We start from the raw sequence: 12,989 nt of genomic DNA, 5'->3' as shown, positions 1-12,989 counted from the left end.
ATTCAATAAAATTAAAACTGAAAGTCCAATTCGAGCTAATGTTGGAAGCTACGTAGGCAGTCAATAAATTTTACCAATTCTATCAATATATTTAAGCAACCTTGGTTTCTTTATAAAACAACAGGCATGCAAGCAAGCAGAAATATGCAATTTGATGTCGTTTCGTATGTCCAGGCTGAACATCCTTATGTAATACAGAGGTTATCAAGAAGAAGACTTTTGCTTAAAGTGACACCCGAAGTGCAAGTACTTGGTTTACACGTGAATTAAAGGGTGTGGTTCGACCGAGAGTTGAAAGTGGAACGCCTTGATTAAAAGTTGAAAAGGAGATAAAACTAATGCAGATGGTTTGATGTGGAAACGTCACCAAAAAGTTCACACGTTTTAAAGCATTTTTTTTTTGTTTTGTTTTGTTTTGTTTAAACCAATTGTTAAACAACAAAAAAAAAAAAAAAAAACAGCTGGTTTCCACCGACTTGGAAAACCTGGGAAAGTAAGGAAATTCAGCTTACTCGTAAAACGTCCTAGAAAAGTCTGGGAATTTTATGAAAAGCTGAAGAAACCTGGAAAATCAAGGAATTTAAGTACGAATTTTCATTTCTCAGAACACATTTTTTTAGTTTGTTTTGCAAAATTTCTCCACCTATGCACGTACTATATGCATGTACATTCACAGTAGATGAGGAACACACTAGTCAGGAAATACGCAGAATCTCTCTCTCTCTCTCTCTCTCTTTCTATATATATATATATATATATTACTATGTTTGAATGGTTTAAATGTTTTTTATCTTATATTTTCCATCATAGCAAACTTGTTACTGAATTTTAAGACATTGATTGCAGTATAACGTAGCCGCTCTCAATCTCGTACATTTACTCGTAAAATACGAGGTAATCAGCCAACGTGATGCCCTCATAATCCTAGGACCTTTGTACCACACCGGATTTCTCTGGCCTTCTTTTGGAACACCAATCCGATGACTGCAAATCTGGTACCCATCCGCTGATTGCAATTCTCGTGATTATGGTGTTGAAGTCTTTTCGGCTTGAGATGAGCTGGTGAGTATGTGAAGACTCATCAGTTTCTGTAGGAATTGAACTAGGGATGGTTTTGGGTATAGAGGCTTTTCTTTCTTTTCTCCTCCAGAACTGTTTGCTCATAAGGTTGACAGTGCTTCATCAGAGAGCACTGACGAGAGGATGTTTAGGTCATTCTTGAGGGATATGATGGGACAAGGCAGAGGGTAGAGAACGTTTGATTTTGTGAGGCTGGAAGCTCTTAAAATGAAGGTATTGCGTACTGTTAGTAGGTTTGATGGCACGTTAGTCTTGAGACCATTCTAGTATGTGATGTTCATATCTGGGAAAGTGACTGAAAAGGACCAGGTGATTTTGACTGTACACTTGTTTACGAGGTATTGTTCTAGTGTTAGTTTGCTGTGGATCCAAAGTAGGAAGATGTCTATAATTTGAAATCAGAAGATTGAAAAGTGTAGTATTAGATATTTCCCGGTATCCCGTGCATAGGTTGGCGTATGAGGAGACCTTACGAGTGCCCATTGCAGTGCTGTTGAACGTAGTGATTATTTTCAGATGTAAAGTTGTTCGTGGTTAAGACAAACCGGGCAGGTTGGATCATGAATTTTGTGGTGGATTTTTTAGGTTCGAGACATGGGTTTAGGAACTCATCAAGGGCGCTAGGTCATGGGTAAGTGAGATATTGGTGGAGATTAGGATGGATTGGAAGGTAGAGGAAAGTGAAAATATTATACTTTCTGAAATATGGATTCATTCTTTTCTTTTTATCAAATCAAATTTTCAGCAGCATTTGTTCATATATTCAACAAATCTCCAAGTACAGCATGTGGGCTATATTCACACTGGAATCATTAATAACAACAATAGTAAAGTCAGGTATAATCTTTATGGGAAGATATTATTCAAGCTAATGAATGGTATGGGATACATATTTATAAATTGAAAATCCTAACATTGTATCCGAGGTTAGTAATTTCAATATTATGAAAGCATTCGTTTGGTCGAACTGAATACAAATCTCATGTGAAACTGGCCGGATGCGAAAGTGGATCTCCCGATTGCGAAACAAGAATACTAGCCACTAACATACAAATAGTTGACTGTTCATGAATGATTATCGCTGGAAAGTCAAGGAAATGTACTTTTAAAGTGGTTGGCATCAAGTGTATACATCACTGGAAGTGTACAGAAAGCTTGGTGAGGTTTAATTGCATTTGTCAAGTCACAGGACGTTCGTTTGTACTTCCAATATTTTACCAGTAGGAACTAAGTGCTGATTGCAGAGATTCAAAAAGTAACAGTATTTCCATAAAACGTCGTCACTTGTGTGAAAGAGCTTTCTCATGGCTATGTGGTTATAGAGTATGCGTGTTCGGCGCGAGAAACACTGTGGGATATCATGTTCGGAGGTCCATTTCTCGTATAGCGTTGACAGTGAAAGGGTCCTAAATTCGAAATTCAACAACTTTCTATGAGAAAGTAATCGGTATGAGTAATGGCCACTTCAATATCTATCTTTTAAGGATTTATCATAAAATATTACTTTCCTAAGGCATAGAGTGACTAGAGCCCTTTGAGCCCTCCCTCCACACCTTGTTGGACTAGTGGTGTGAAGCAATGCGAAGATGTAAATGCATCACAGATTCATTGCATTATAAGAATACAGAAATTTTACTGTAATTGACTTTTATCTACTAACTTTTAGAGTATCGTGCAAACGAAAATTCTAAATCAGTTTCACGTAAGATCGTACACAATTAAGGTAGTTGCAATTTATTTTGTTTTTAAAATACCTTAGACAGTCATTATTTTAAAATTACTTGTAGCTGACACATTTTTGGCGTGTAACAACAATAAAGAGGTATTATTTGGTCAGTATGTATTAATTCCTATTAACTTACAGATGTCATCGTAATTTCTGTGTAACCGTTTCTATTTTATCTTACAATAGATTCACTTGCGACAGTTTAATGGTACGAATTTAAGTGCTTCCGAACCTGGAGAGTCTTCAGAGAAATCATCAGGTGATTCATCGGGAGAAAACTCATGAACACTTACAATTACAAGGAATTAATGTGTTGGGATAGTGGTGGATTTCTGCAGCTATGTGGAGCTATGACCTAAGTCAATGGTATATAATGTCATTCATATATTAGGCTTTTTCTATTTTGTAAAAAATAAGTTTTCATGGGGTTATTGCATGGTATATCTGTGCATATATAAAGTTTGTTTTGTCCATATCTCCGTCCACGTCTTCATAATGTGACATGTATAGGTGTCTGATTGAGAAGTGACTTTACACAAGTAATAACTTAATGATTGATAATGTGAGTTAATCTAAAATGATATTTAAAATGACATCTATTAAAGAAACTTTAGACGAAAGACACTTTTCATACGAATACATATATACGTATATAGATGTGTTTAATACGAACTGATTCTGTATTAGATATATGGGTTGTATGATTTGTTACTTTAAAATTTGTAATTTTCTGCTCTCTCCACAGTGATGAAAAAAGGTAGACCATGAACTGCACACCCAAAATATAATAATGCATTGAAATAACTGGCAGCTGTTAACGATACTTGTAACTCCACCAACAAACCTAAATCACACTCACTTAAATAACTTGTTCAACTATTGCTATATAAGACATAAAGTAGCCTTGTATGTTGTGAAATTGATTTAAGTACAGGGAAAATACTAGAGGTATGCAAGTTCCCTAACTATCTCTTTGAAAATACTTCCGCATTAATATCAAATTCAGTGGCAATAGTGCGAAGTAGAATTCATAAGGGAAGTTTCATCCGAACAGGGTTGTGTAATACGAAAGATCATCGTCTCGGTCTTTAACATATGTTATTTATTTATTCATTCTAAACCAAGACTGTACACGCAGTGAATTTCACCGTAAAAGTTATATTACTTTAGTCTCATAGTGAGATAAGAAATACCGTGTATAAGTAACTGATCCTTGAATGATTGCAAATATAAAATTCGCTGGAGACATGAATTGCATGTTTGACAAAGATAGGCAGAAATTGCCACTTATAGTTAAATAATCAGACAAGATGATTTGAAATGTATTGGTTTTGTGTGATAAGCATTTGTGAAGGCTAAAACTATTGTTTTAAGTGATAATTAAAACATTGTTTTTATGATATAACTAGAAAAATCAACTTGTGATTAGTTGTTATACGCTGTATTCCACTTGTATATTGATTTCTTTCATGTGTAAATATTCTGATGGATATTACGCTATTTTTGTGAATATTGAATACAGAGGAATTGTGATTAAACCTTAATATAGAATGGAGAATAGGAAAGAGTAATGACATACTTCTACCATCAGGTATTGTATTCTTTATTAAGCTTATATGTGATTATTATTGTAGTATTTGTAGTGTGGTTTTGATACTATTTGATCTATTAATATGTAAATTACATATATCTCTTTACATGACGACAAATGTATTTAATCCAACAAAATTTTATACTTTTTAACATGAAATATTTGCTCATATCCCACCAAGATCAATAAGTCGTAATTCATCAAAAGTGTAAATTAATGTATGCGCCCATGTATATATGTATGTATGCATGTATTGAGAGAAAAGGAGAAGGAAAAATGTTAAAATTAAAATGTATTGATTAAAAAGTGAAGAAATGATTTATTATATGTAGCTGTCCGACCAATCAGAACAAACACCTGGAATGTTGTATGTTTGGATTTATTTTTCAGTACAAAAACAAAAAACTAAATTTGAAAAAAAGGCAAGTACATTTTCAAAAATCATTGTGCGTTTCTATGTTTCGAATGACTTCTTTTCTTGTATTAATGTACTGTAGTAAAAATACGAAAAATTATTCCAAAAACGTCACTTCAAGTGAATGAAATCGCATTGATGAATAGTAGAACAATGAACCATAAAAATGTGCTTAAAATTTGATGACGTAGCTTCAGCTATAATAATTGCATATTTATAGTAAAGAAAATTTTTGAATTTTTGAAGGTAGTAACAAGGATGGTGCTAAGGATAAGCAAAGATGTGCAAAATTTAAACTTGTTGACCTTTCCAATTGAGATACTTCCTACACACTTCACCTGCAACTACGATTTTTTTTTTAAAGGATTGCCAATCTAATGAATTTCTCATTATTATTCATAATTTAAAGGAGCGAAAAGGCTGAAATAAACATTTTCGATTTTTTTCTTTTAATTATAGATATACTGATGACTTGCATCAGAAATTGATTCATAGTATGAAATGATCCTAAACAACTAATTTTTAACTCTATGCGCTATGGCGAATGCTCAACAGAATAATTCCTTGGTAAAATTAATTTCCACTACATAGTACACAGAAACATAATTGTTTTCAAAAATATTTCCTCCTCTAAAATTTCCGTTGTGTGCTGGATGTTAGTTAACACATGGACCCTGTGTTTGTTAAAATGTTCAACTGATGGAAACCAGTACAACAAAATTTGAAAGGATTTCCCATATTAATAATTAATTTTGAAGCTTAATAGAACCATCACACTATACTTGCTGTATCTTACTTTATTTCCTTTCGGCAAAAATGTAGCGTCATACCTCATTCCTACCAATGAATTCATCATAGAGAGGCTGACCGATAATTCAGACGGAAGGGAAGCCATTTTGTCTGAATAAGCATCATAGTTTGTTCACTACTAGAAACCTCCCGTTTTTTTTACTGGTAATTATAGATAATATTCTTCATCGCTAAATTTACAGTATCTTCTATTTTTAGCAAGCTATATGGTTCTTTTTCCTTATTCTGATTAACTGTCTTTATGAAGTCGAAACATAATCTCAGGGAACTATTTCTTTATTGTACTGCTACCAACCACCATTGGAGTGTCCCAATATAAATATGAAATCATCTGCAAAATCTCTATTTGGTTTAAGTTTTCTAAGCTCGTTTTTATCTTGAATGGCACATGTAACTTCGTGCGGTTTACGAAAAATAAATAGTTTCCGAAGGAATAGATATGTGCTTTGTATGATCCTTGACCTCTAGTATATGAAGCATAACCGGACTAGTATTGGTACCGGAATACTAATAGAAGTAAATAATAGCATTTTGCTTCACCTTACTTTCACGTTTATTTTCCCTCCAAGTGTAATTTTTGGAGCTATCCTGCATTCTTTGACTACTTTCCAAACAGGTAAGTACATGGTTAATTACTATGGCTAAAAATGAAGTGTCACTATCAAACAAATTCTGAGTACTTAAATTCTTACATAATAGAAATACCTTTGCGGCTTGTGAATAAGATATCAGAACAGTTGGTAATCTATTTGTGCTACGTAAATCTGTTGACATATATTGCGCCTCTAATAATTGAAGGAAGTACTTTTAAATTATTCGGCTCAATAAAACTAATTTATGCAAACCACATTAACGCAATTGCTAGTAGTTCTTCAATTACTTCATGTTTTCATTATTAAATTACCACAGACCTCAATCCATGTTAAACTTACAAGTCAACTATCTTAATCAGGTACCAGCAATTATTTTAAATACAATTGAGCCAACTGTAATAACTCATAAATTCGTCTTTTGGTCTCGTAAAGCACATATTTAGACTTACAGCACAACAAATATGCACAAACAAGACTACCGTTATCTGTTGCAACTCTGAAGTTTTGATTATCCGTTGCGCTACTTACAAACAACCAACAGTTTGGCTCTCCTCTATAGCTATCGATACATGGTACTAATTATAATCAATGAAATCGTATACAATTTTCAGAAGTACAAGACAGTTGTAGAGGAAAAATTAAAAATCATGAATCTTAGCTTGAGAAGGAAAGCTACTTATATCAATATTCTAGAAGAAAAAGCCACCTAACTAATCAGGAAGGGTCGACACTCGACTAAGATAGTAGCATTATTGTCCGATTCATTAGAACTAATGAGGTGTTCATTAAAGATTTCCCCAGACCCAATTACAGTTAACTGAGATAAACGAGATTTGGTACAGACGTTAGTTCTTCTCTACATAGAAACCTCCAAATGGCCATATACTGTTCCTATCGCTTTATGCATTTCTGGAGACCTTGTTTGCAGAATTTCGTAGATCGTTCCAGAAGCCATGACCTGACTTCAGAAATCACCTTCTATCATCGTTGAAATGTTTTCACTTCAAAAATGACTTCATGGTTAAGATGATGAAAGTCAGCTTGTGCAAGGTCAGGGGAGTACGGGGGATGGGGAAAGATTTCATGTCTGCAGGATCGTGCTTCTGTCAGGGCAACATTCCAATGATGAACTGAAGCATCGTTTAGTCAGCATTCCATGCTTCTTGGTTTTGATGGAATCCCGTAATTTCAGCAATAGTGAAGCATAGTATATCCCTATAACTGTGGTATCATTCGCCAGTCACTACTATGTGCTGATTCCAAAAAAACTGTCAGCATGACTTTGACCTCTAAGGATTGGACACGGGCCTTCTTTAGAGTTCGTAACGAAGTATAGTTCCATTGCTTTCACTAGGCCTTAGTCTCTGGGTCATAGTAATGAACCCATGTTTCAATCTGAGTTATTAGTCTGTCAAAGAGTCCTCCTAATTTTCGGGAACAGGTCAAAAGTTCCTGTGAACAAGTGACTGGTTCGTGCTTTTGGGAAGGTGTCAGTAGCCTAAGAACCCATCAGGAAGATACTTTATGCATGTGCAAATGCTCATGAATTATTATTTTCCCCACAGACCCCACACTTATCGTGTCATCTTCAGCTAGTTGGTGAAGGGTTATGCGGCGATACACTTGTCCAATAGTGTCTTCAATGGGGGCCATTTCTACGGAAATCCAGCCAGATCTGAACAAACGATGCAGTGCTTCACAACATCATATGATGGGGCTTCCTCTCCATAAATTTAATTCATTTCCTCAAAGGTTTTTTTTTTTTTTTTTTGAGGTACGGCCTCTGAAGTACAGAAACTGGATCACCACTCGGAAGTCAATTGGATCTATTTTTAGACTTTCGTGTAGTTTAGTGTCTGTAACACAGAAAATGTTAAGAGTTAAAAGATTAAATTTTCCTCATAATCAATGGAGGTATGCATCAATACACATGTCAAATTTCAGTATCCTACATTAACTGCAACTAGTCAGGAAAAATGTTTACTGAACGTCCCATGTATCTGAAAGAGTTTTCATTGGGACGAAGAGTACCATAGGATTTGAGGCATTAATGAAGGTTATACAGTACTACTAGTGGTGAAGTAGTTTGAATAAGTTCATTATATAGAGTACAACTTTCTCAATAAAAATAATGATAATAAAAAAAAATAAATGAAACTCCAGTATCTGTATAACTTGAACCTCAGTTTTAAAAAAAACAAAAACAAACAGAAGCATGTATGATCTTCAGCCTTTTCTTCATTGCCAAAGTATGAATTCGAAAGGAAGTAGTTATAACGCAATCCAACTCCACAATGTACCAGAGTGTCTATCGGTCACGAAAGTCACGAAAAATCATGAAATCAGAAAACGGTCATGAAAGTCACGAAATTTAGGTTTTGGATCACGATTTTTTTTAAATAAATATAAATACAGACAGGAAAAAATTTACAAATTTAAATACAGACTGGAAAATTTTGTTCTATAAAACGTTAAAATTCACCACCAAAAATGCCTATGGTCGGCTTTAGACGCTACTAAATCGCAAGTAAAGCATGCTTCTACCGCATGCATGAAAATTCGGCCTAATTCGCTCTTGAGAATGTTACGAAATTTTATGGTATAGTAAAGGAAAGGTCACCAAAAAGTCACGAAATTTCATTTTGGAAGTTTAGTAGACACCCTGTTTACAGATACAAAATATACATTATAATAAGAGGTTACAAACTAAATGAAAATATGAAACTAATTTAAATACTAATAAATATGACTTAATTAGAATATCATACGGAATACGGATCATAGATCTCTAGCTTAACTATAAAGTGTTTGGATTTTACTACTATATTTTTAAAATTAATCATAGTAAACGTATGCAGTGCTCTTCCTGAGTAGAGATGGAATCTTGCAGTAATGTCTGCAATGTTAGCTCACCTCCAACTTATGCCAGTGTTCTAAGTACCTAAGAATCAATTCCGTGGTAAAAATCGTACATATTTTCGCGTGTTATTCACAACCTATAATTCAGTTTTTTAAATTATTATTATGGTTACTTGATGAATTCAATGTAGGTGTCATAATTATACTTGAATTATTTAATATAGTATATGTTTTTATACTATGTATTCCAGAAAAATTAGTGACCGTATAATTAATTGTTTACTGACACTTATAGAGACTTAGCTTATAAAATATATCATATGAAGTAATACAAACGTTGGATTGATTTAAAATTTACAATAAAGTGTGGCGTAGTATTTTATAATGCAACGATAGAAAGCGCTTGTGATGTAGTGTAATTGAAAATTGAGACTGATTATTACATATCAATTGTATGTTAAGTATAATATATTGTATGCCAATGGAAATTGTCAGGTGTTCTGTTTCTCTTATTATTTTCATTGTTACTATTCTTCCATAATTACTTCGGGGTGTCATAAAAAAATTGTCTCTATCTTGCCTTTTGTAACTTTTACGTAGGAGTATAGATCTCAGTCTATGTTCTCCAAAATATTGTTAAAAATCAGACAATATATATATTTTAAAATATATTTCTTTGTTTTCTTTGTTAACAAGGTATATTCGATAAAAGATAACATCAAGATATTAATGTAACGTTGTGGTTATATTCTATTTGTTGTTTACTACTATGCGATATAATCATCATCATCATCATAGGTATTCTCCCATTATTGGCAGGTCACTTGCTGCAGCTGAGATGCTTCCATGCTCCACGGTCTTCCTCTAAGGCCATTGCTTATTGGCTACCAGCATGATCCGCTTAAATTTTGTAATAAAATATTCATTTTCAGAATATTTATTTGTAATAAAAAATATTCAAATTGTTCAAAAAAATGTAATTGAAAAATGAAGAATTCAGAAAACTATTAACTTACTCATATAATAAAAACAACGTAATCACAAGTAATACCTGCCACCGCTGCAAGGGAGCATGGCGCCAATATTAACTTTAACTTCAAAAAATGTTTGGTGTAATAATAAGTCGAAATTGGGAATATTTTAGAATAGATGGAGTGGAAAATTTTTCTTGGCTGATATCTACCGACATTCTTAAATCTTTCTAGAGTCCAGAAGGTAATAAATCACAATTTGTTTCGCTTATCTAGTAGACATGACACGTTCTTAATTGATACGTTCTGCAGCTTTAAGCAGAATAGCTGCCATTTATACATAGGTTCTAGTTTTAAACATGATTGAAATAGAACGAATGGAAAATTTTTCGTGAAGAGACATTCTTACATGCTTCTAAATTCTAGAAAATTATAAGTCGTAATTTATTTCACTCATCTGATAGTAATATAACAATCTCAAATAAGAAGCTCTCTCGTTAGACGGGAGAGCAGTGCCAAAAGTCTAAATTCGGAATAGGTTTGAAATACAACACGCATAAAAAAGTTTCCGTCGCTGGAATGTTTATGAACATGACAGGAAAGGGAACAATAGAAAAAAATGAAATTTGAGTTTAATTTGGATACGACTTTTCCCCCATAAAAATTACATTAAGTGATGTATTATCAGTTGAGTGTTTCCATTTACGGTAATCCTCTATTGTGGCCGAACGTGAACTATTATAGATGATTTCAGTTTCTCGTGTTTTTAAAGTAAATTCCCGTTTGAGAACGGAATAACTTTTGACGCGCAAATAAGAGAATGCCTGATAATTATGTGTGAACGTCACTCGAAAAGGAACAATAAAAATTGAAATGTGGGTAATTAGAATACGATTTCTCATAACATGCACGCGCAGTGAATACTATTATTATTATTATTATTAGTTTAATGTCCGACAGTTGTGCCCTTCGAGGATGATTAACGAAAGTGAATGATCATTAAATTGATTTCTTTTGTGCTCTCATTGGGAATTGAACCGGGACCATGTACACTAAAGTTGCACGTGCTAGCCATTACACCAGCAGGAAGATAATATTGGTTATTAAGTTAAAAGTTGGTACAGAAAATTACTGGACACTTATGATTTTTAGTTTAGACTTGTTTTGCCAGTCACTTATAGTAACAAGAAATATAATTTCCAATACATAGTAGTATTTATTCCAACGCGATGACTGCAGATTGAATATTTGTTTTAAGCGTTGGCAACATTTTTTCTTTATGAAAAAAATGTGGATAATTCTGGTTGGGTGTCAATTAGGGATGGCTAAATCCAAATTTTTTAATATCCAAGTTCCAGATAATAAAATCGAAGAAATCCGGATTTCGGAGGAACTCTCGATTTCGAAAAAAAAAAATGCTATTTTTTTTACACAGTTCGTATGTAAAATCATAGTTACTCTTCAATATAACTGGGCGAAAGATAACCCAGAACACTACTTGTACAACAAACAGAATCAATGAAGAGATTTCAGAACAACACATATGACCAACAGAATTGCCACATCCCGATTCAGTAGAGATTGAAGTCATTTTGAAAATTTAAAATAATTATTTATTGTTTCAAAGATTCTTATGTGTCTGATTCTGTATGGGTCATCCAATTTAAAATCTCTTAATTTCAAGGTGTAGAGGATGTTATAGCTAACGCCCCACCATTTCAGGGATTTTTTTATAATTCTTATTGGAGGCTCAGTCAACTATGTCAGTTGATTTTTTTTTTTTTCTCATATGCAGCTATATAATAGGAAAAGTACACAAATTTTCCCCATCGTATGCTCTTCTATATCTTCTGTCTGCTGCAACAAGTTCTTTACAACACCGTGTTTGTCTTCATGACTCTTTCTCTATGTTACAAATAGTATTGCCAGCCGTCCAGTTTTCAACCGCACAGTTCGATTTTACTATTTGTTATCCGATGTCTGGTTCATTTGTCAGACGGACGCCTTTCGTTCTATCATTTTGTTTACAAAAATTACGTGTATATTTTTAGCAAAAGATGTTGATTAGTTAATTTTGTAATTAGGTCGGGACTTTATAGAAATGTGTTACAGCGACCGTAATTCAAATTTAATGAATACTGTGCCTCATTATATTTACTATTCCATCAAGCAAAGCTTACATAGAAATATTAAAAGTAAGATGAAACACGTATGAAGTAATGACAGACTGCTGTACATTTAGTGTATTTCCATATCTCCATGTCATGTATTGAACTTTTAGATTATTTAAGAAAGATAAAAGCCAAACAGGTTTTTGACGGTGTAAAAGCTGCCCAATTAAGAGTTTGATTTTGAAAAATAATTAATGTTCACCGTTATCGATACAAGAAATACATTTTTAAATTCGAGACGAAACGAAAAATTTTTCTAATCTCGTAGGCAACACTAGTTCACCCAAGTCTTAGATGTCAAACATCTTGTAATGTAACATGATTCATAGTATAAAGGCTATAAATTAATAAAATGATTAGACCAGCTGGCATCTAACGGTTATGTCAGCTGGCCTAAAAGCTGACGATGTTGAAAATGATTGGAATGAAGGAACTGAGAGGAAACTGGAGAACCCCGAGAAAACACACACACACACACACGGTATTTGTCCACCACAAAGCCCACTTGGCGCAAGCTAGGATTGAACTGGGATCTCACAAGTAAACCTTACGTTTGGGTGAATCGAGTTGCTGACTGAGACACACATAAGAAAGTAGTACTAAATGTGTTTAGTATTTCAGTGAAGTTGTAGGTGCGAAGCTCCAGGGGTTTAGGAGATACAGCTACCAGAACATCACATGGAAGTACAGAATACTCTTCATACAGTTGGAGGTAAAAGCCCTGTAAGACCTCTTGTAACAACAAAAGGTGAATAACAAATATATGGGTACAT

The 12,989-nt window shown here is 33.7% G+C and overlaps 1 protein-coding gene across 2 annotated transcripts in view; it reads left to right on the top strand.

The window, feature by feature from the left end:
- Positions 1 to 5,168, top strand: part of LOC145678372 (maspardin-like) — a 63,685-nt gene extending 58,517 nt beyond the window's left edge. For both annotated transcript variants that reach the window (XM_081748439.1, XM_081748440.1), the window contains exon 8: positions 2,993 to 5,168. In XM_081748439.1, the coding sequence (XP_081604565.1) occupies positions 2,993 to 3,091 (99 nt within the window). In that variant the 3' untranslated portion in view covers positions 3,092 to 5,168. The remainder of the gene's footprint in view (positions 1 to 2,992) is intronic.
- Positions 5,169 to 12,989: the final 7,821 nt, after the last annotated feature.

This window comes from Thermobia domestica, chromosome 2 (genome assembly GCF_964235325.1).
Source record: "Thermobia domestica chromosome 2, izTheDome1.hap1.1, whole genome shotgun sequence".
NCBI classification, from domain to species: Eukaryota; Metazoa; Arthropoda; class Insecta; order Zygentoma; family Lepismatidae; genus Thermobia; species Thermobia domestica.
The sequence above is the reverse complement of the archived record's forward strand: the minus strand, read 5'-3'. Positions and strand labels throughout refer to the sequence as shown.